Source organism: Strix aluco, chromosome 13, assembly GCF_031877795.1.
Source record: "Strix aluco isolate bStrAlu1 chromosome 13, bStrAlu1.hap1, whole genome shotgun sequence".
Lineage (NCBI taxonomy): Eukaryota > Metazoa > Chordata > Aves > Strigiformes > Strigidae > Strix > Strix aluco.
In genome coordinates this window covers 1,691,284-1,715,385 of record NC_133943.1, presented here as the reverse complement: position 1 = coordinate 1,715,385, position 24,102 = coordinate 1,691,284, and the positions used below count along the sequence as shown (strand labels likewise).

Below are 24,102 nucleotides of genomic sequence, written 5' to 3'. Positions count from 1 at the left end.
AATTTTTTAATTATCTTTAAATAAGGAAATGCTTATGCTAATAGTAATGGAACACTGGAAAATGAGGTTGGCACATTTCTTGATTTTTTTTTTTTCCAGAAACTCTGGTTACTCCTCTGCCCACAAAATACATAACATCACACAAAAACTCAATTCCCATTTTGATGTGGCTTTTCTTGGTTTGATTTTACCCTCCCCTATAGGAAAAATATTCCCTTAGTTGCTCTGCACCAAAACTATACAAAGAGAACTGTGGACTTTTATCTCCTCATCCTACTTGCTTTAATAATCTGTGCACATCAAAGACTGATTAAAACCATTTAAGCACTTCCATCACTGCAATCTCTTTAACGTCTTTTGGAAATTAAATTAAATACAGAAACAAAAAAAAAAAATACATGTGAATGCACAAAGGTGTACAGCGATGATCAGCTATTGAGCTTTATAGCGATGCTAGTGTGGATGGTGACATACATGGAAGTACACATTTAGTATTTCAAAGCATAATTTATATAAATAATATTTATATTGGCTGTCTGCAGTATTAATATGCATTTAAAAACAAGAGACTTGCAACAGGATCACACTAAGGAAAGTGCATTCTGTATTTCTGACTGTTCCACACAGCCCTAAAGCACAAGAGGAAAAAAGCACCGAATAGAAGTGCCTGCTAGGGTAAATAAAGCTATCACAAGTTGTTTCCAGATTTTCGGATGCTGGAGGAGCAGTTACACTAACATTGCCTTATATGGCTCCAGGGCGGTTGCACGGTTATCGAGGAGTACGTGTCTATCTACGGGTAGGTACCTACTACCTCGTATCGACACGCTCTACGCAGCTGGAGGAGCAACAAAACATCTGCTCTGTTCTCCTCAGATTTATCTGGTTTCTATATTTGAAACACACTTCCATTTCTCACACGGCTGCCTGATCGCAGCTCACGATTCAGCTCTCGAAGTAAACATTCACATGTACCTGCTACACTTCAATGAAAAAGCAGGAGAGACTGTTCAACGGTGGGAAATTTCAGCAGGAATCAAAACTGTTGAGTAAAGTATCTAATACGGAGCAATTTACTTTGGTGAAATCTTAGAATCTGAGCTAAGTGTAAGTTTACACAATTCTTCCTGTCTGAAGAGTATTTTTTTAACTGGTCGCTGGTTTGAAACACAATTTTCCCAATGTTTTGTTCTAAAAATTAAACATACTATTATTTTTTCCTTAAAATTGGAAAATATATGTAAATAAAATTATGTATTCCCAGACATGACAAAGTTACAGCATACCAAGACCTCGGTGCCTTCTCACTGGAACACCATACACAGTAAAAGTTACAGAATTTTACACACACTAAGCTCAGGGATTCACTTTGGTTGGACACATTCTCCAACACTCTTCCCAACCCCAGCAGTCACCCCCGAGAGCTTCGGGAGGGGCACACGCATTTCCAGGGCTCAATTCTGCCCCTCCATGACTAAACCACTAAATTTAAAAGCTGAGGAAAGTTTCAAGTCCAGTCCAAAGGACAAGCATCTTAAAGCTACTCTTGGAAACTGCGGATAATGGGGGGAAACATCAATCCTCTGCAGGAAAATAATCACAGTGCCAACACCGAAGAGAACTGCACCATTATCCTGGCCTGTTGTCTCCTACATCTCGTTTTTATGCCCCCAGTGTAGTACCGGGAATAAAAAGCAGGAAACTGCTGTGAGGCTGCAGAGGAGTACACCTATCCACAGGGAGAGATCTGGAATGATAAAACAGTCTCTCCTGAAAAACATGATCATTACAGGACTACAATATCAGTAAAATTACACTCCATGTTTGTTTAATTATAAAACATGGAAAGCAACACATTCAAGTAAGTTATCAATAAATGTTATGACTAATAAAAACTAAAATGAACTGTAAAAAAAGATCAATAAAAGGGGGCTATGAGCTGTCTAGTGAGGTATTGTTGGCACTGGCTACCACGGCTCAATAGAAAAGTGCAGGAAAACTTCTCTTAATGAGCTGTTAACAGAAGAAAATTAGTTCAAGACTTCAGGGCAAGAACCTCTCTTATTCAATGTTTGTACAGTACCCAGCACAAGGAGATTTTTTTTTTCTTTTTCTCCTGTTGGTACCTGGTGCTACTGCCAGTTAATAAGCTGGGTTTTACATTCATCAGCAAGAATTAATGAATCAAGTAAGAACAAGAGACATGACAACTTGAAGAACTACAAGCTAATGCACTTGAGGAGAAAATACAGACCACTACATTAGGGAAAAGAAAGGTTTGAAACACAAAGTTGGAGAAAGAAACTTGGAAAGTAGTAAGAATTTGAGAGCCTGGGGAGATGGCAGACACCAAATTAGCCACGAGTGCATGAGGCAAACAATATCACAGCTATGGGGAAAATGGAATTTTGGACGGCACGTACGAAGCTGGCACAGAACCAGACAAGGAAGCAAGCCGTGCTACGCTGCAGCTATGTGCTGTGCTAGGCACCTCTACAAAAGTCATCGACAACATCAGATTTTCATTTCAGAGAGCACCAATACAATTATTCGAAATGGGAAACCTTAATTCAACAGGAATACGTACATCTAGTTCAAGTACCTAAAAAGAGAATTAATCTGGATTCCCACAGGAGAAAAATACACAGCAAGAGAACAGTACTACTTTAAAACTTCACACTGACTAAACTTACGAGAAAAGCTTTATGACAGGAAGGAGCGTGAGCCTGTGCAGTTATATCTCCTAAGCAGTGACAGAACCCCTATCATTTCACAAGCTGGAGAGCATCTTTTTAGTCATTAGTAACTGCAGAGAAGGAACAACCCTGCAAGAGAAGAATAATTGCCAGATAAATTCTTTCATCTTTAGTTTTGCAATTCTATGAACTTGATTTCTTATTTTAACACAGTCAGCAATAGATTCTACACACATCTAATCCTGCTCTAAAGGTAATCTGTTAAAGTTTCCTGACCCGTTTCCAGACAGTCCCTCTTCATCCTATGGCCTCTCCATCTCCCCACAATTCGGGACATTCTTTCCTCACTGCTTAGCAAAGACAACATCAACATCACGTCCTTCTTAATACAAACTCCAAGAGATACATTAAAATCAAATGACAGGTGGACTCAAGTTTAGTTACTTCTTAATCTCTGTTGAAGGTAACCCTGAGACTATAGTAAGTAACCCTAGAGTAAGGAAATATGCCTGAGAACAAACCACATGTGAGTAACAATCTGAAATTATGTGGCTGAGAACAATTACTGTAGCAGAAAAGAAACCTCAAAGTCACTAAAAATCTCAAACCTGTTCTTACACCCTCAGACCGACAGACCCCAAATACGACACCGTGTGACGAACTTTCCTCCCGGCTCTACACAGACATCGGTGCTGGTAGAGGTGGCCTCTTGAAAAGATGCTCGTACGCTTTCCACGTGGCCAACAAGGGCAAAATCTGCCTATAGGAGAGGTGTTCATTTCATGTCTCAACTCTCAAGATTCAACCAGGGCATCACTGGTTAATACTTCTACCCTCAACATTGTAGATTTCTGTTGATCTGCAGCAAAGAGTAAGAGTAGTAATGATTAAAACACTCACAAAGCAACAGGATGAGCAGGAAGGAAAGGAAGGGAGGCATCGGAAGCAGTTATGAGCAGTTACGGCAACTCTCACAAGCACTGAAAATGCAGACGGGGGACAGCAGTTTCACCATCGCTTGGTCGCAGAGTCCCCTCTCTGCTTCAAAAGATGCTGTGAACTGCCCCCTCCGTCAGTAACGTCTACGTCTTTCGTCACATCCGACATCCAGCAGCAACCACGGTGGAAAACAAAGTGCAGCAGAACATCCTTGCCAGCTGCTGTGAGCTAGAAAAGGAAGAAGGAACTAGTGCGTACATGCCAACTTATTATCTACCAACTGTAACATCAGGACAGATTTCTGCTGCAAGTATTTTATCTACACAACCTGAACAACGCAAAGCATATGGCGTTTGCAGATAAAATTATGTGACATCTTATCATTAAATTGTTGGGTCATAACCATGCAAAAAGCATTTGTACATTCCAGCTTCCTAAAAAGACAACCTAGAAATCCAAGTGGTATTTCACTGAAGTTTCATCACGCTTTATCAAACTCAGATCGTTATAACTGGGAAGAGTGCAAAACACACAAACATCAACTACTTTTTTTGGTTGCTGTGTGCCTTCTTGCACAAAAACCTACCCCAGGGGCTCAGTCTTGCTCTCTCCATGTTTGAGATAGGAGAAAAGTCATAAAATGAAGAGTGCAGAGATGTTTAAAGGAAATATTAGGGACCTGAAACCGGTTTTGAGACTAGAGTTGAAACGTACTGTTTTATTTCAGGATATAAGACTGTTCAACAGAGGAGAGCTTGCTCTTGCACCAAGTTGTAAATATGTTGCACAGCAGTTAGGAAATCATAAAAAATTAACATTGATACATTAATAAAGCCAAGATATTAGTAACACCAAAGGGTAAAATTTTCTTTCTGGTTATTGACCAACAAGAACTGCACGATTACCATTATGAGCCGCTCTATAATTCCAGTGTAATACCCATATACAGCACCTATGTGACTAAGACTGGATATATCGCACCTGGCTGAGGCAGACGACACAACAGCAGCGCTGTGAGTTTAATAATGTTTCTGTCATTAGAGGAGATATCAAAATGACAGATCAAGTCTACAATCACCCCTCCAAAGCACTTGACCAGAGCCTATTTCGCAATAACGCCCCCGGGCTGCAGAGCACTGTGTTCCAGTGACTTACCAGAAGTATCCAGAAGTTTTAAAGAAACGTAAGGAACTAGAAATATACCCATGAGGAGAGGTTCAGGAGTTAGAAGGGAGCTGGCAACAAGGTGACAAGCAAAAGCACAGACTTGAGCAGAACAAGTTAATTTCAAAGACTACTGATGCTGAGTAAGTGCCTGTTCAGCTCACAAAGAGGCAAGTGGGAGGTCTGACTGACATCAGTGGAAACATGTGAACATTTAAAACCATCAGAGTTTTCGTAAGTAAATGATCAAACAAGACTGTAATAAGCCGAGGAGACAGGCTTGTGAAATAGAGGGGCTCACACCGGCTCAGCGGAGCTCTCTTTTCATTATCTTTTCAGGCTGTATTTGAGAGAGGGGTGTAAGTACTCCCAGTGCTCCCCCCAAAATGAAGTTAAGCACTTTCTCATTTCAAGAAGGGAATGAAAGACACAGCGACTGGAAGCACTAATATCCGTATTACACATCTCAACACCTTCTCGCTTTGTTTTGTTCATTGGAAAAAGAAAAAAAAAAAAAAAAGCAAAAAAAAAAAGCACTTGTCAGCCCAAGTTCCAGAAATGTGAAGCGATTGCTCCTTTGATTACAAAGTATAACACAATCCTCATCAGGGCTGATGCTTTACATAACAAGTATCTAGTCACTCACAAGGAGGATGTGATTGCCCGTCGATAACCCCGCGAGTCTCCCTTCTCCTGACCTTCGGCAGCACCTACCTGAAGCCATTTCCTCTGACCCCCCAGCACCCAGCAGCACCCAGCCCTGCCCGCTCCATCCCCAGAGCGGCTCAGGGCCTAAAACGCAGAGAGCAAAGGGGAAGGAACAAAGCCCTGACGTCAATTACTGGAAAAGGATTAACCCCCCGCCCCCCCCCAGCTAAGAGAGGGGAATGAATCGGCCCCGTTAGCACCCAGAACCATCCCCAATGTCTATTTTCAGGGGGGGCCCCCCCAGGTTTGGCGCTCCAGGGAGAGGGGCAGGGCGGGACAGGCCGGTGGGGAGCGGTGCCCGGCGCAGACACCCACCCACTTCCCGCCGGGTGGGTGACTCCTCTCGGCGCCTCGCCCCCCGTGAGCGGGGAAACACCGCGGTCCCGCCGTCGGAAGCGGGAGAGATGCGCCATGAAACGGGTGATCCCAACCGTCCGGAACGGCCGCCCGGCGGGGCGGGGGCGGGACGGCGCCCGCGCAGGTAACGCGGGCACAGAGAGCCGGGCCGCGGCTGGGGGGGGGGGACGGCTCCGGGCTCGGGAGGGCGGGCCGGGAAAGCTCCCCGAAAAGTGAGCCGCGGCGGGGGGGCGGGGGGGAGCAGAGCGGGGTCCGACGGCGGCCGCAACCGGGATCCTGCCCTTCCCCCCGCCGGCGGGCACCGCAGCGGGGTTGCCGATCTCGGTGGGCCCCCCCTTCACCCCACCCCACCCCCGGCCGCGTCTCACCTCCGTTCGCCGCTCCGCTAGGCCCGGACCATTTCCTGGCTGCCGCCACCGGCCCGCCGGGCGGGGACGAAGAGGCCCGAGGGAGCGGGGGCGCCGCCGCCGAGTCACCGACCGCCCGAGGAGCGCAGGGGCAGGCCCGGCCCCCGGCGGGGGACGAGACCCGGGGGGAGGGAAGGGGGGCGGGGGGGGGGAGCGGCTCACAGGCGGGAGGCGACGGCGGCTCCCCAGGGGTCCCGCCGCTCCATCGCGGGACGGGGCCGGGCTGGCGGCGAGGCGAGGTCGGCGAGGGCCGGCGACGTTGGCCTGGGCAGCCCTCGGCCCCTCGCCCGGCTCCGGCCTCCCTCCCGCCCTCCCTCCGCCCGTCCTGCCGGGCCGCGGCTCCTCCCGCAGCCGGGCACTCGCGTTACCCGGCAGCCCCCGCGCCGCCGCAGCCCCGCCGCCGCTCACGTGACCCGACGCCGGGGGCGGGAGGGGGGGAACGGCACTCCGCGAGCACGTGACCCCGCCGGGCGGGGGGCGTGCCTCGGCCCCGCCCCCCCGCGCGCGCCCAGGGTCACGTGGCGGGCCGCCCGCGCGCTGCGCCCCCTGGCGGCGGTGGCGAGGGCCGCCCCCCTCACACCCTCCCCCGCTTAAAACCACCCCTTCAAACTTCAATAGTGCACGGGAGAAGCACAAACCTCCCTTTTTTGGTCAGTCGACACTTGTACTACGTTTTAAGGGATTATTTGATACATAAAAATGAATTCATGGAAGACGGTGTGTAAAGTCACCCTCAATAATTCTCCCCCACACGTTCCAGGTGCAGACAGGCTCAAGCCCGTTCACGCTCTGCTCAGACACGCAGAACCAGAATTCAGTTTTTCTACACAATTATTTCAGAGTCTTTCCCTGCTCCTAAAAGTGCCCCCGAGCCCCAAGCACCCCCGACGCCAGCTCCTGCCTCGCAGCAGGCGTACAGGCCCATTTGTTCCTCAAACTGCTCCAACTTTCTTGTGCAACTCACAGCTTTGCTTTATAATTCAGCTTTTCATCTCAGCCGAGTGTCGCGTTGCCCCTTTTTGACCTAAACGGGCAGATCGGAGCACAGCGTTCAGAGCTCCGCCTGACCCACGGAAGCACACGTTGCTTCAGTGGAAATCCCACAGCAACAACCCCATCACGCTGGCAGTGTTACCAAAACTTCCAAAATTGGCTTTAAAAGTCATCTCTGAAAGAGGCTAGTTTTTAAAAAACTTACAACTATACTACATATTTTTCATTTAAACATCCACATAAACTGATTTTGAAACATACTGGAACATAGTTCTACTTTGGATTCATATTTTAAAAAGTGATACTTTATGATTTGTTTGAAATTTGTGAGTAAAGTGCAGCAGAATGGTGCAAAAAAACCCCCCTTTTTTTTTTTTTGCATAACTGTAGCAAACTCCAGAATTTAAATCCTTTAAAAATAGTCTCTGATACTACGATTGCAGAGACCCTTCATGCAAAAATGCTGTTAAAAGACACAGCGATAGCTTTAAATCTAGCGCCAATCTGAAACAGTTTGTAACTATTTTAACTGTCAGTTAAATCTGAAGTTTGTTGTGACACCAAAATATGACCAACACCACCTAAAACTTCCCTCCTTTACACAGGTGGGGAAGACACAGGCAACTTCTTTGCAACAGTAACACTGTATTGTAAAGAACAGAAAATAATAAAAATGCCCTGTTCCTATCAGTTTCAATGATGTTTTTGAAGTTATGTCCTGCTAGTGACTTATTGGATATACCAAATCTCAAAAGTCAATTCATATTCCGGTATTATGTTTTGTATTACCCCCCCTTACACATATCTCAATTAACAAAATTAGGCTGTGCGGATCTGCCTCAGACACAGCTGATGTCTCACTGTCTGCTTAAAGGCAGAGCTTGGATAAAAATAATGTCACAAAGCAAGTTAAACCCATGGGGGTTAAGGGATGTTGTACAGTTTCTTTATAAAGCAAATCCATTTGCTAGCAAAAGGCCTATTTATTAAGGACTCCTCCCTCAAAAAATAAATCAATGCATCCATCCACAAGAGAATGCATAATGCAGTTCCATCGCACACACCCAAAAAACTGTTTCTGACTGACAGATGTTTGATTTAATAAAGACCTGGACTAGAAGATCAGGTTGTCTCTCCCTCCTTCTGCTCTCCCATCGGTTCGCAGTGTTTCTCCTTGAAACGTGATGCCTTTTCCTGAGGCTGTTTTTCTACCAGACTGCATCAATCGCTTCCCTTCAATTAGCAATGGCAGCTTTACTTCTAATTGGAAGGATTAAAATTGAGGCTGTTCAGAGCTACACCGGTCTCATGTAACTGCTTAGTAAATATAACCATTTCTACTCAGTGGGGGGGGGGTTAAAAAACTTAATGATCTTTTGTACTTAACCTAGAGCTTTGGAAGACAGTAATTAAAGAAATACCTTTCCTGTTGAAGAAAAATTGGAATCAAAGCATCCAGTAAGAAATCAGGGTGTGATCTAGTGAAAGATGAACTGGTAAGGCTCTTCAGAGGCTGGTGGGTTTTACTCTGTAAAATAAGAATATGTAGAGACAAATTAAACAGAAAGGGCAATTAAAAAAACAACAAAAATATTATATCTGAAATTAAACTTTTTTTAAAATCTGGGTATAGAGGGACTCATGGTTGGTCTCGAACTTGATCAGCATTTGGCAACACTGGATACCCAGGGAGAGCAGCAAGCCAGCTCTTTGAATCTCCACTCATCAGCCAACAGCAGATCAGAAATTAAATTAAGGTCCCCTTAGTATTATCTGTAATTATGCCACCTTATCCTAGCTCCTGCTGACAGGACCCAACATAAACAAGCGTTTCCTTTTTTCTTTGTGAATAGACCCAATTTGTCTGACTGTAAACACCAAACGTAAACAGACATATGAAGAGACCAACCCTCTGAATTTAATGACGAGCTTTAGTACTTGGTGGCTAACAAACCTCTCTTTTCTTGGCAGACACAACTGAATGGGGAGAAGCAATATACTTGTGTGAAGCAACACACTTCCGTCAAAACCATCTACACACAGACACCAGCAGCTTTAAAGATATGAACGTACAATGTGGTTTTAACGGGATGGCAAAGGTAGCTGAGCCCTGACCCCCCTCCTCGCCCTTCTGAGCAACCGCTCCCCGTCACAGCTCTCCTCCATACCCAGCCCAACGCCAACCAAACTCAAGCCAATATTCTTCACTGCATGGGACCTCCGCACCCCTCTTCCAGCTGTCCCCACGAGCGGAGGGCGGCTGGCAGCAGGCTGACCACCACGTCTGCTCCAGTCATCACGCGTGGCTCGCTGCAACGGCCGAGATGGCCTAAACCCGGCAATAAAGAACATCCTCTAGTCCAAAGGGCTTCCCCACACAGGCATAGCTACTACCGTATCACTTACACTTGGATTTGCAGTAAGCATGAACTTAGCAACTACTGTTTAATAATTTATTACACTTTTCCCATTAAATGGTACATTCACTCAAGAAGACTTGAACAATTTTCTTGTGATTTTATTTACAGTCTGCAGAATGTTCTGTAAAACACAGTAATGATTACAGACTAAAACACACAACATACATATTTTCAAACATTTAAATAAGCACAGTTTATTCAAAAGTAATTCTACACACTACTTTTTCCATAAAAATATAAAAAATAGTTTAGTTACTATATTTTACCTAAATCAAGATATTTAAGAATTCTTCCACATGTAATGCCCCCTCCCCAAAAAAGGGCACTCCAGGGATAAGAAATTTAGGAAACTGCATCACAAATTAAAAATACTAATGCCAACGGCTTCAATCCACCAAAAGAACAAATAACTTTCAATTTGCAACCAGCAATGCTTGTTCTGCAGTATGTTTGGATTCTGCTTTTGTTGGGGTTGGTTTTTTTTTTGCACTAACTTGCTTCTCCCATGCCAGATTTTCACAGACACGTACACACTATTACATAAAAATAATGGACTGATTATACTGCAGACTATAATGCCAGTCACCATGTGCCCAACAACACGGATTGGTAATCTTGCATTACACAACAATTTTTTGCAAAAATATCAAGAGGGAAACACTTTCCTTTGGGACTTCTATTTAAAGGTGACTCCTTTTCTTACTGAGCATCCAGTGAAAATAGCCTTTTTCCCCCCATCTCCTTGAAAATAGTGCCCATTTTTGTTTGTTACTACTATTTCTCTGGGTTTGCTGACCATATTCTGTATGGAAAGCTAATGGAGTTCTGAAAAACACCCACTCAAGCCCTTCTCTCACTAGGATACATTTAATTTACAAAAAAAGGCACAAAGATGAAAATCCTAAGCACCATCAGTCATAACTCTTCCACTGTGCACTGCTCCCCTTTCTTACACAGACACCGCTGCAAGAGACACTCTGTGTCTCACGAAATACTACAAATACATGAGCTAAGGAAACAGGCAAGTTGAAAAGACTAAAGCCTCTGTACAGTACAAGTAGTATATTGATCAACAAATGAACACTAAAGTTTGATGTTGCAGTAACGACTCGACCTGGAAGCATCAGGAAAAGCCATCAGAAAGAAAGCTCAGCAGCATAGAATACATTTGTTAACAGTGAGATGGAAGGGCCTCTGTGTGCAACACTGTGCATTCCGTTTCAACAATGGCAGTGCTCCCCAGCCAGCAGCGGAAAACTTCTGCTTCTGATACATTTAGAAAATCCTCTAAACTAAGTGAAGCGGTCATAAACAGAGTAGTAGCATATGATGCACAGCATGATTTGCAATAAAAAGCTTTTGCTTTCCAGCATGTAAACATCCAGGTTACTGGACCTTAGCTCATATAAACAAATCTGATGATAGATTTTTGAACTAAAAAAGTAAAATTTTCCATAAAAGGATAAACCACAAAAATACTCTTTCAGTAAGTCTCACGTGCCATTTAATACCTTTCATGTCCTATGAACAACTATGCAAAACATTTAGAAAGTTTTAGCAGTAGAAATGTTGACCAGTTAAACTGTTTGGCAACCATGGCCTCAAAACATCTTTGAAGAGTGTTATCATTCACTAAACAACAGTTCTACACTGTACCACACTATTTCTTCTTCTTTTTCTTTGGTGGCTCATCATCAGAACTACTGTCTGTGCTGCTGCTGCTACTGCTGGAGGAACTAGAATCCGATTCAAACTCTGAAGAAGAGGAAGTACTACTTGAGGATGGAGAAGATGAGGAAGTAGAGGAGCTCTCATCACTGTCACTGTCCTCATCAGACGAGGAGGTAGAAGAATCTTCGCTGTCAGATGAGGAATCGCTAGCCGAACTGGCACTGCTACTGCTGCTGGAACTGGTCACGCTTTTAGATCTGGAAGAAAACAGATACACAGATGAGAACAGGCCTGACAGAGACAGCATTCACTACACAGTGTTCTTCATACTGTGTTGTAATCCAAAGATCAATTATTTGGTCTCAAAATTTCCAGGCCTGACAATCTAAGACAAATCCCCATACTCCCCCCCCCTTTCTCCAATTCTGAACGGATGCATTTTGGCCATCTGAACAACGGCAGAGCGACGCCACGTACATGAAATAAGCCAAAACAGGACTACAGAAAAAGGTGAAGTTTGAAAGCTGGCAAGGGTCTTGTTCATAGTCATGACGAGTGCCTTTACTGACTTGGTTGAATAGAAGAACAAGGCTGCAGGAGAAGCAATGTCCTGTACTACCAAAGCCTTGGGAAAAATTATCAAAGATCAGTTTTCTAGGACACCACTGTATAAGGAGTGAAATTTTGGCAATGTAGAAGTTGGAAGTTTCATCAGTGATTTCAGAAATGTCAGAATTGTACTCAAAGGAAACTTAGATTACACCTGGCAAAAGAACCCAAATTACCCGCCACTACAGGATGCTTAGGTTTTCAAGGTGGAGGAGAAGGCGTGGAAACAGTCCAAGATAAAGACAGAATTATGAACATAACAAAGTGGATTTCAGTATCCTCTGCAATTTGGTTTTTTTCACGTTTAACCCATATTGAGGTGACTGTTCTCAAAACTCAAGGTCTTTAAGTAAGCCAATATGAACACCAAGAAAATACAATTAAATTTTCCCATAGATCTTTCTCCAAGCAAAGTGTAAAGGTACTAATTCTCCCCGCTTCCCACCAAGTCAACCAAACAGCATGCAAAAATGCTAGATATAATAATGCAGAATCTTCTTTCCATTAGAAAATTAATGTAGTTGTTTTTATCAGAGGGTTTGATTAAATGTAACAACTCAGGAAAAGCCTGTGTTAAGGCTATTAGAGAAAGAGCAATGTTTTTTTTCATCCTATCAGCCATGGTCATGTCAGCTGACAAATGTGGATGCATGCGTTAAGCTATGAACCGCTGAAGTGTTTATAATACATCTGCAATCTGTTATCTCTGTGCGTACAGACACAATGGCTGTTTATTGAAGATAAAGCCAAACGGGCTGGTTAAATACAGACCTATTTGTGAAAAACTAGCCTTAAGATGAGAAAATTTTAAAAAAGGGACTAGTAGTTTAAATCTAAACAGTTCCATCCCATTTATATGGACAAGAATCAGTTAGAGGATACCCTGAATGACAACTCTGAACTTTCTTTTCCTAATCACCTTACACAGAATCCATAGGAGCTGTCCATGGGCCTCCAATATTTAGGTTATAAACTGAAACCCACTTACAGAAACATCAGAATATAACAATATTGCTTCTCCTAGAGGAAAGCAATAGCTAGATCTTTGAGAGAACAAGCACGCAGGTACTTGTTTCCAGGTGATGCAATATGTGGCCTGTTGGTCATTACAGGAGGGCAGAGATGGGAGCAAGTAAAACTCACTACTTCACCTTGTCCTAATTAGATAATGTGACAACCCGGATGCTCTAGGTTGGTAGATCCAAGATCTTTGGGTCCACTGTAAACGTACAAAATTTCTCCAGCAGACAAGCACTCATCCTCCTCAAAACAAGTTCACGAATGTTAAAATCTTGCATGATTCCATGCACCAACTGTGGAACAACTGCTGCATTTTGTAACGCAAGCTGTCACCCCTCTCAGGCTCTTTGTCCTTTCTAATTCTATTCCAATCATCTAACCACCCCAGGTGATTTTAAACATGCTACTTAAAGCAAATCTACAATTTTGGGCACAATCACAGCTGGGTGCCTGAAGAAACAAGCGAACCAAGACACAAATGTACCTGTCTGAAGGGTAGAATCACACGTGATCCAAGTATAAAGTGGGCTTGCAATTAGCAACCAAAGTATGCCGCGTGAGAACACTGAAGGCAACGCGCGCCCAGAAGATAGCTCTGTGTCACCTGAGGTCACAAGATTGTACAACAGCTGTTTTGCCTGTTCCTGTTTTTCTGGTTAAGCCTGTAGCTTACTTATTACTGTTTATATCAAAACAAACATACACTATGTAAAAGGTTAGTGCTCACTACTGACAGAATCCTAACTTTTGCATTTTCCTTTAAATCTAGAACTTACATATTCAATGGCAACACTTTGTTGAATTTTCCACATTTAATTCTTCCTGCATCATAACAAACATATAAGTAGCAAATGATCCGGAAAGGAATTTATATTGATGGATTTGGTGCTTGCATAAAAACAGGATAACAATTCAAACCTAGAAGAGTTTTAAAGTTTTAAGGAAGAGTGACCAAACCACCCCCTCTCCTATAAATCCTTTTGCTCTTTGCATTTTTGCGTTGGCTTAGAGCTCAAATACTCTGGGAATCCTTATGCCAGGACTGCAGCACCTGAGAAAGCTGAGGCAGGAAGAGGTCTGAGCTACAGTGCTCAGCCACCAGTTCAGTCGTGATCTCACTAGTCCTAAGTGACTCCAACAGTAAATGGACACCACTGTGAAAGGAGCCTCTGAGCAAACACACTGTGGCAGTAGAACGGAGACACCAAGAAGCATTCCCATAAAGCCACGTTCCACCTGACAGCCTAAAATAAAGTTCTGTTTTAAAAAACTGCTGTGGCTTATTACATGACTGCCACACCAAGCGAAAGGCCCGGTCTTTCCAAATCTGCCAAAACCTGTTTTTCAAAGATCAGATTTAGAGACAGAGAACAGTCAACTAAATGTGGAGAGACAGCGAGGCCGCTCCTGCACAGACACCCCCTGTAAGTAAAACTCACACCAGGATTAGCAGCAGAATTACAGCCGGGTTCTAGCTGGTCCTGAAACCGCTTTGTTAATAAAGACAGAAGCAAATTCCCAAGCAAACGTTACTGCAAAGTGAAGTAGAAACAATGGCAAGAGAGTTCTTGGCTCAAACTAGCACTTGGGGTGGGGGAAAGGTTTATTTCCTGGATTTTGGTTTGGTCTGGGATTGAGGGGTTTTGTTTGATTTTGGGGTTGGGTTTTTTTTAGATGCTTTATTTTATTCTCCAGACAAAGCTTCAGAGACACCTGCTATGTGAAGGGAATGAAGACAACAAAAGGAAAAGCAAAGTGGGTAGGTGGAGTGATTACAGACTAGAAAACAGTATGCCATTCTTGCACAATTGTTTAAAATACACTTGATGAACTTTGAGGCAGAAGTAGGAAGATTTTTATTATTAAAGCAAGATCATGTAGAGATAGGACAATCAATATGGAAAAAAAGCAGAAGACAAAGAATTTAGAGTTTTTGGACAGGGAGGAATAGAAATTCTGCAAGTGTCTGACATACAAATGCCTGTAACAGGCTAAAAGCAGTAAAATCAAAACCGTATTCGCAATGTTGACTTTCCCCACACACCCCTTCCAAACTGCCTGCCGCAACACCCAGTGCAAGAAACAGGACCGAGACAGCTGCACAACATCATTGTTCCCCACATACCTTTTTTTCTTGGTCTTCCTTTCTGCAGTACTTTCTCCAGCACTAATTAAAGGGGGGGAAAAAACAATGGCTTTGATTAATGCAGTAGGAAAATTAAATAAATAGCAGCACAGTGGAGCTGAGTTAATATTAGAAAACTGGTATCCCACTGGCAGAGAGCCACACCGCCCAAAGTTCATTTTGCATCTATTTTCAGTCACTACTCAAACCAGAAAAACAACAATACCTACAAATCCGGAAAGAGAATACAAAGCCGCAATTCACCTCTAATTTTCTGTGTTAAGTATGCTTTATTCTTCTTTACTCTTCATATTATACAGACAACATCATTCTGGGATGGGAAGGGCATAGGAGGAAAGGATACAAAAAAGGTCTGTATAACCATATTTAGCAATAACTGAATGCTTGAAATAAAAGGTAAAATACTGAATTAATCTGTAGCTTTCACCAAGCATTTGTTTCAAGTGCAATACGACACAGAACAATATTTATATTGATGCTTTCCTGCTATTTGCCTTTTCAGGTTCCCATGTATACATACACTCATAGGAAGTTTTAGTAGTAAATGACACAGAATAAAGTTTCTTTTAACAAAACATTTTTTTTTAAACCAGTCTTCACTTGTGGATTTTTTTTTTTTTTTTTAAATAAAATTCTTTCAGTCAACTATACCAGTCACATGCTGTTTTCAATCCACTGCAGAAATATAGCACACAACTCAACCTGGAATGTACATGTGTGATTACAGTAGTCCCTCATCATACACTTACAACATGCTTAATGTGCTGCTGGTATATGAAGAAGTTGTAGATTCTTTCATGAACCAGGATACTTTTTCCTCAACTGAAAGCTATTATTAGAAGTCATCTTAAATATACAATAACAAAAGTAAAAACTGCAAATATATTTCATTTAAAAATTAGATAGCAGTATGTGTTGATAAAGACTCCAGAAAAGGGTAGAAAGAAGAAAGCATTAAGTATAAATTATATTGTATTTCAATAGAAGTACTCAATGCCATTTTTATGTCACGAAAGTGAGATTTGTTCAATTTTTCATTTTCACACATATGGTATAAAAATACTATAATTACATAGAAGAGTTTTTCACACTCCCCACCATCTCCTGTGGGCAAGAGGAAGATTCCTTGATTGTCAAATTTCAAACCAGATTATAACCCCTCCTGTGGTGCTGAATGTTGTTAATATTTATATTATTAAGGCCTTATGCCCTTACCCTAGGTAACCAGGTGTTTCACAGGTAAGAGAAGTCACTGTGAGCAAACAGAATTAGATCCCAAAGCACCTTTTAGAAGGGGGAACCTCACTGAGCTGTGAGTAAGGCGGGCTGCCGTGGCACGGGTCTATGCCTCCCTCTAGTGTTTAACGTGTGGATAAGTAGAGGGGCTCACCACTGTGCAACTACAAACCGAGGGGGTCAGTCCCCCGCAGATCAGATCCGCTTCAGGACACTCGGTCGTTTTCCCTGTGGCATCACACTGTCTTCAGAACCATAAATAAGACTCGGGCATCCTGATTTTGGTTCAGTATAGTAACATCACCAAGGAATAAGCATTTTCCCAGTGTTCCTCCCCTCCCAACTCCTACTCTAGTCCAGGCAAGCAGTGGGCTTTAGTGACACCAGTAAGTGAAACCGCCATAATGTCCATCAGAATCGTGGGGTCAACACTGGGCAAACAGAAGGATCCTGGAACAACTGCTGAAATGAGTTATGCTGAAAAATCTTGTAGGTCGTTGTCATAAAGTAAATATTAACCTTATTAGACTATGTTTGCCTTCTGGTTAATGATTGATTAATTAGACCTTTAAAGATGACAATACAAATAGTTGGAAGCAGACCTGTAGGAGACTCGACTTCTCTGCAGATAAAAAATAACCTTCCAAGCAAGCTATACAAAAAGTAAGAGTGTGGCCTAGGAAGTTGTTTTTTCCATGAAAAATAAGCTTCATCCTTAAAAGTGTAACACTGGCATCTAATGAACTGGATACCTCATGGCACAGTTAAGGAGCTTCACAGAGCTTATGATTATATAACTACTGTGAATCCAGCCCAATTTAACCAGGATTAAAAACTGTTCCCATCTAAGGATTACTTGGTTTTCCTTTTACAAGACAGCTTTTCACACCACATACACCTCACACTGTGGACTGTCAGACTTAGAGCTCAAAAAACTCCACTCATGACAGACACCGGACAGTCACGTAACTACTATATAAAATATCCTGTACACAGACTTGAGCAACAAGCAATTCCACCCTCAATCCACTGTCCTCCAGTGTCAACCTGCAGAATTCAACGGAAACAGGGCAGAAAAGGAGCAAGGAAATAATTGAGTCTTAAACTGAATCTTTGCTTTAAAAGTCTTGAGTCTCTGAAGAACTCTTGCAAATTGCCTCCACAGGGAGCAAGTTTTAGGGCCTCAGCACTCCTGATTTCTTAGCTACAATACTAAGGGATTACAACTGCTTCAGAATTACTCGTTGGATCAAAATTCATTTCAAAAATCAAACATTTTACATCACTCAACACAAGCTAACGGGCTTCCACTTAAGTCAGTATTTCAGCACTGATTCATGCTGCTGCCCCAGTCAAGCAGCTGACAAGGTCCCACCAGAGCTCTCTGCCAGAGGGTACCACCCATTTTCCTTCCCCAACAGGCAAAAAGCGTGAACGCTCCTCCGTAACCAGTGACCTACAGCCAACACTGTGCCGGAAGTGACAGTGACAGAGGGTACGTTTCTAAATCCTCAACAATTCTAGCTGTAAATGATGCTGTCCCTCAGGGGGGCTGAGGCAACAACCCTCCAGTTACCATAACTAAATCTGAGTTGCAATGGCAGAGCAGAGACCCTCATACATAGGAATTACATGGAAAACTAATGTGCTACATTATTTTTCTCTTTTTCATCTGGAGTTGCTTGTTAAAACAATTATTAAATTTGAGGAAGCATTAAAGACTACTCACAGAGCAAAGTGGAAAGTAAATCACATCACACATGCAGTTTTGCTTGCATTTTCCTGCTTAGCTGCAGGTATCTTTCACTTTCGCAGATGTCAAAAAGGGAAATAATTATGCACTTCAGTGAGATGTCTCTACTTTATGCTTGAGAGTTGAAAACACCCGATAATCCAACTCTCATTCACCTGTTTAACCATTACAGCTCATAACGAGCAATACAGGAGCTGTGCTGGCACAAGTCCACTGTCAGGTTGTACCCAGAAGACCAGGTTTTAACGGCACAGTCTAACAGCAAACCTGAACACAAGTGAAAGAATTGCTTCTTTCTTACAGACACATTTACAGTCTTCACACCAACCTGCTTGTACTAGCACATAAACACCTGAAACCAAGGAATTCAGGAAACAGTATTCCATTACAAAAAAAGGCTCCAACTATTTTAACTTTACCTTAGTGCACTTTTTTGTTTCAGATAAGCCAAAAATGTGTTTCAGATGAGCAGGTATTAATGAACAACATTAATTTTGTGGGACCTGAGTGTACACATTCCACCTAACGTACAAGACAGTTCCAGTATTAAGCAAGCATCACACAGCCCAGAACAAAAGATGACAACGGATGGTCTAGAACACCATCTTTCCCACCCACATACAAAACTTTTTCATTAATAAACTAGACATTTTCATTCTGCCACTCTTACCTTTGTTGCAGTAATAGTCGCTTTTCTTTTTCTTTAAGAATTTTCGCTAATTGAGCTGTCCTCGAAGGTCTATGCAGGTATTTTCTCTTCCCTGTACATTCATACGTCCAATGTCCAAACTCTAAACATTTTTGACATCTTACATGCTGCTTGTTTGCCTCCCTATAAAAATGCAGAATTGCTTAAGTGACTGATTCCAAATCTGTTCTACCTATTGAAAAAATATTTTTTTAATCAGATTCTTAACAGCATATGTAGTTATGATTAAACAAAACTGACATTCATGGATGCTTTAACAATTATTCATCTTAAATCAGGACAACAAGAGTAACAGAATTTAGGCAAATAACATTCCTTTTTATTAAAACATTCTCATACCAACTATTTAAGAAAGAGAACAAAGAGACTTTTGCTCTATTGCAGAGCTTCTGCTAAAGTAGCAAATGCTGAGCTACTGACATCAGCTGTCAACAAGCTCATCAGCTGCACCAGAATTTCACTTTTAGTTTTACACTAGCTGCTGGTTACCCTGCCTTGCAGTCTTCCCCCACTCTTAAAATTCCATGATTTCCCACCCCTTCAGCTACCATAAACAACTTAAACATTTTGGAAAATGCTCCTAGGACCATTCTCTGTCAGTGAACAACGATTAATCCCATCACCAAAATCATATTTTGGTCAACCTAATTGGCAGATCTTTATTATAGGATATAATTGTGCAACAGTTACTGGGAATGATTACCCTGCATACAATTTGTTGCTATCCAATAATTTGCACACGGTTGGTTGTAGCTTGCTTCAGGTAAGTAGTTGACATTATTTTTTAGAACACTTTTAGTAAAAAGCAGGCAGCTTCATTCCTAAATCTTAGAATTTAACACAAGTACCAAACTGCCAAATTCTCACAGACAGCCTAGGATTCTGAGCAAGTAAAACAGAGAGGATCTTAGTTGTAGCTTATTTGAATTTACTAAGATTCATTGAAGACTGGCAGAAGGTTTATCATAAGAACAATCAGACTCTTCCTCACTCTGTGCAATGTAAATCGAGCAAGACTTCACTTACTACTCTGTACCACCCAAATACCCGAAGTATTTAGTGAGCATTTTACATTCACATTTCAGTTTTCACACTGTGACAAAATCCTTTAGTCATTTTTAGAAGCCAGTTAAGGGAGAAAACTCCTATTTTCATATTCTAGCTCTTACTCCACTATTCTGAAGCTTTGCTAAAACTGTTTTGCTGTCTTCTCACAGACACCCTCCTTCCTGCTCTACAAATAAGGAAACTCATACAGCAGTCAAAGGACCCACTCAAGGTCAGGATCACAACAAACTAGTTTTAGGGCCAGTACTAAAAATCAGGACTTTGTAGCTCCCATACAGTTCATTGCAACTGCAGTAACTTATTTCTACCTTCTATCATTTTTTCCAAACACCAAAATACTAACTTTTCAAGGCCAGCTCATCTAAACTATCTGAATGTTAACAGCCCTGGCTTAATTAGGAGGCTCCTAGACTGTTCATTCAGAATTTAGAGAGCATAAAGTGACAGACCAGCAGCGATTTTGCTCTGTGTTGATTTTCAAGGCAAGGTGTGAATTGCTTCTCCTTCAACTCTAGCCATCACCTTTTGTGACAGTCCTACTGTATCTTGAAGGGAATCTTGTTCTGAACATCCATTACTTTTTCAACATAAAGAGTATTTGGCTTCAGAGTCTAGCCTTAGAAATACTCATCTAAATCAGCACTAGAAAACTAATTAAACTTGCAACCTACACTGCACAATTAACCCAGGCTTGAACGGGAAGCAGTATGTCTAGTAATGAACAAAAAATCCCAGTGTCTTTGAATGGTTTGCTTTGTCTTGCCTTGGACTTCTGGCTCTGCCACAAGTTACATATAAGCAGGATACTCCTCCCTCCTCTTCATCAGCATACAAAACCAAAAAAGTGACTGTTTTTCTATCCCAAACTAGCCCAGACTTGTCTCCACAGGAACAGAATGGAAGTTTAAAGCAACAATAACATAACTCAGTATTTCCAGGGCCTTAGTGCTATACACATGACCAGGGCAAATGAGTCTATGCAAGCTAAAAAGATAAGGATCGAGCCCTAAAAGCAATATAAGTACTTAGCAGGAAAAGATAAAAATAGCTCAGCAGCTACAGATCTATAACTACCACATCAGCACTAACAAGTTTTAAACACTAATGAAAAGCACACGACTGAAGTAAACCTTTAAATGAGATCAATAACCAACCTAGAAGGAAAGGCTGGCAGATGTACAATTCAGCACACACCCATCAAGCACATTGAGACATAGCAAGAAATGTGAGAAATCATTCCTTGACTCACGTAAAATAGCAACTTAAAAGAACAACTATTCCATGAGTACTTTGAAATTTCAAGTTACTTTACATTGGAAAATAGGAAAGTTATACTAAATAAAAAAGGAAAGAGAACGCAGAAGTCATCTGTGTTCTATCCAACTCTTATCATCAGGCAAAAAACCCAAATACACTCTAAAAATTGAAACACAAGAAATAAGTTATTCTAAGGAAGAAAAAACCCTCCAAAACAACAAACAAATGAAAACCCAGTGCAAGTAACACATGAGAATGGAACATAGATATTTGCTGTACTTAATATAAACAAGGAAAAATGTTGGCTTTTTCTCATTTCAGTGTTTTGCAATCAGATCCCTTGGGTATTGAGAGAATTACTTGAGTGCGATACCCTGATCTGAGTAAAGGTCACTTTTATTTTTGGCCTCTCTTTTACAGTTCTGTAAACACATTGTAACATGAACCTAGAACTTAATTTTTCTTAATCTGACTGTTGAAAGTCCATGATGAAGATCAGTAAACACCGGCATCACAAGACCTTACACACTTCACCTTTTCCCAAAACGCTGCTAACTAGCGTTAACACCAAAAGCGAAAGTTTGAAGGCTTCCTCCCCTTTTCCACAATCCTGCTTTCCTTCTCATCATTTCACTGCAACAACGTCACTGACCGGCTCACCGCAGCCGGATTTTGGAGCGGTTTCCCTACAGAGGGGCAGCACTCTGCCGCGGATGCAGAGCACCTGCGAGGAGGGGGCTCTGTGCCCTCAGAAAGCGCTCGGGCCCACAGCCCCCACTCGCGGGGGACGCCGCTGGCCCTGCCCTGGCCCCGCTCCTCCGGGGCCCGCAGCCGGCCCTCCGCAGCCCCTTCCCCGCAAGCGGCTGCCTCAGCCCGCTGCCCGGCGCGCCTCCCCTCGCTCCGGCTCGCCTATGGAAACCCCCCTGCTCCGCCACGGCGCCTCTCCCGCCCTGCCCCAGCCCGGCCCGGCCGCCCGCCGCACTCACGCCTGTCTCCGAGCGATGAGGCGGTGCATGGGAGTCGCCATCTTAGCGGCCAGGCCGGGAAGTGAGGCGTGGGCCGCGCTGCATGCCGGGCCATGCCGCCCGCCGCCGCCTCCCATTGGCGGAAGGCGCGGCCACCACAGAGAGGAAACCCTCCTGCGGCCAGAGAGGACGCGCCGGCAGGGACGCGCTTTCCGCCTCGTCTCGCCTCGTCTCCTCCCGCGTTGTCATGGCACCGGCAGGGCGGGACGGCGCAGGGTCGCGCTGTGGGGACTGTCCCGGCCCCCCGCTGGGCTGCTTGGGGCGAGCCGCGGTTCCCGTCCCTGCTGCCTCATCCCTGCGCCTTCCGCCTCGTCCGGCCAGGCCCCCGCTGTCCCCTCCTTAGCCCCGCAGCGCTCGGTCGCCATGGCGCGGCCTGGCCCCTCGCAGCCCTCCGCTGGGCCCGGTGCCCCGCCGACGGCCTCAGCCTCTTGGCGGGCTCCCACCTTGTCACAGAATCACAGAATCATCTCGGCTGGAAAAGCCCTACAAGCTCCTCCAGTCCAACCATGAACCTCACCCTGACCGTTCCCAACTCCACCAGATCCCTCAGCGCTGGGTCAACCCGACTCTTCAACCCCTCCAGGGATGGGGACTCCCCCCCTGCCCTGGGCAGCCCATTCCAACGCCCAACAACCCCTTCTGCAAAGAAATCCTTCCTAAGAGCCAGTCTGACCCTGCCCTGGCGCAGCTTGAGGCCATTCCCTCTTGTCCTGGTGCTTGTTCCTTGGGTCAAGAGACTCATCCCCCCTCTCTGCACCCTCCTTTCAGGGAGTTGCAGAGGGCCATGAGGTCTCCCCTCAGTCTCCTCTTCTCCAGACTAAACCCCCCCAGTTCCCTCAGCCGCTCCCCATCAGACCTGTGCTCCAGACCCTGCACCAGCTCCGTTGCCCTTCTCTGGACATGCTCGAGTCATTCAATGGCCTTTTTGGAGTGAGGGGCTCAAAACTGAACCCAGTCATCGAGGTGCTGTCAGTGCCTAACTGCTGCTTCTCTCTCCTGTGAGTCCAAGTCTTACAAGAACCTGCCTCTCACTTAAAAACTGACAATTTCTCCTGGAAGGGATGTGTTTTAAAGCGGAATGGACTGTAACAGACACCTGACTGCGTGTGGCCGGGGGAAGCCAAGGCAGCCTGCAGAAGGGTGGCATGCAGTGGAGGTGAGGAAGAAGGGGGTTATTGATCCAGGCCTCTCCTGCCAGCAGGCACCACCTCCGAGCTGCTTCAGCCAGCTGGCAGGGTGACCTTGGGATCATTTCACCTTCCTTAGGCCACATGAATAATTCAGCATAGCTGCAGGTAGCCTGCTACAGCTTCTGAAGAGCATTCAGCTATGCAACAAGTTGGAAAGCATAATAGCTCTCGGGTGATAACATGAAGGCTCCAAGAAAGTGTCAGAAAGAGCTAGATCTCAGAAAGGCATCATTTAACTCATTATCACTCCTAAAAAGTTGCAAACATTTACTAACATTAATTTTTAGCAGGTCAGATTTTTATGCCCCACACTGTCATCTCACTGATGATTGAGAAGATTAATTCTGCTACCAGAATGGTGCATATCCATGGCTCAACAACCCATTAAACAATCTCAGGGCCTGAGGATACTGATCAGTCACGTTCGTGTTGACCCAATGTATTCTATACTTGATTGTGAGGAAATACAGTTCAGATATATCTAGGAATCGTAAGGCAAATTCTTTCTTCCACTCCATTCAGCCCAAGAGACTGTTGTCCCCCAGTTATGCCAACAGCAGCTCGTATTTTTGGCTCCTACATCATCTCCTTGTAGTCCTTGGCATGGGAGGAGAGGTCTAGGCACAGAAAAGAAGAGTAGCAGCGGCTGGAGCCTTCTGACAGCACATACCTGGCAGGCAGCCCCTTGGGGATCTTTGCCAGCTGGCACAAGTAGAGCAGCCAATATCCTGGAT

General features: G+C 43.8%; 2 protein-coding genes and 1 long non-coding RNA gene across 10 annotated transcripts in view; 1 reads left to right on the top strand and 2 right to left on the bottom strand.

Annotated features, from left to right (window-relative positions):
• AFF4 (ALF transcription elongation factor 4) overlaps positions 1-6,562 on the bottom strand; it is a 52,619-nt gene extending 46,057 nt beyond the window's left edge. For 3 of the 7 annotated variants that reach the window (XM_074838427.1, XM_074838433.1, XM_074838428.1), the window contains exons 1-2: positions 6,233-6,417; positions 3,709-3,863 (exon numbers count right to left, since the gene is read on the bottom strand). In XM_074838427.1, the coding sequence (XP_074694528.1) occupies positions 3,709-3,803 (95 nt within the window). In that variant the 5' untranslated portion in view covers positions 3,804-3,863; positions 6,233-6,417. The other 4 variants (XM_074838429.1, XM_074838430.1, XM_074838432.1 and 1 more) reach the window with 4 other exon arrangements.
• Positions 4,993-9,769, top strand: LOC141929246 (uncharacterized). The gene is made up of 3 exons (XR_012624982.1): positions 4,993-5,988; positions 8,656-8,760; positions 9,236-9,769. It is a non-coding gene; the product is annotated as an uncharacterized LOC141929246 (long non-coding RNA).
• On the bottom strand, positions 9,767-22,223 carry ZCCHC10 (zinc finger CCHC-type containing 10). Of its 2 annotated transcripts, XM_074838434.1 has the most exons (4): positions 22,140-22,223; positions 18,790-18,951; positions 15,110-15,151; positions 9,767-11,612 (listed from the first exon to the last, which is right to left on the bottom strand). In XM_074838434.1, the coding sequence occupies exons 1-4, from the start codon at positions 22,178-22,180 to the stop codon at positions 11,345-11,347; spliced, it is 513 nt and encodes a 170-aa protein (XP_074694535.1). In that variant the 5' UTR covers positions 22,181-22,223; the 3' UTR covers positions 9,767-11,344. The 2 variants fall into 2 exon arrangements, with proteins under 2 accessions (XP_074694535.1, XP_074694536.1); XM_074838435.1 differs by lacking the exon at positions 15,110-15,151 and having other exon boundaries at positions 22,140-22,201.
• Between the last annotated feature and the right edge of the window lie 1,879 nt (positions 22,224-24,102).

Excerpts from the sequence above, each read along its gene's own strand:
- ZCCHC10 (XM_074838434.1), bottom strand. The coding sequence starts at position 22,180 with ATGGCGACTCCCATGCACCGCCTCATCGCTCGGAGACAGGC. Across the intron at positions 18,952-22,139 it reads CTCATCGCTCGGAGACAGGC|GGAGGCAAACAAGCAGCATG; the intron begins GTGAGTGCGGCG and ends GCATTTTTATAG. Across the intron at positions 15,152-18,789 it reads CGACTATTACTGCAACAAAG|TGCTGGAGAAAGTACTGCAG; the intron begins GTAAGAGTGGCA and ends CCCTTTAATTAG.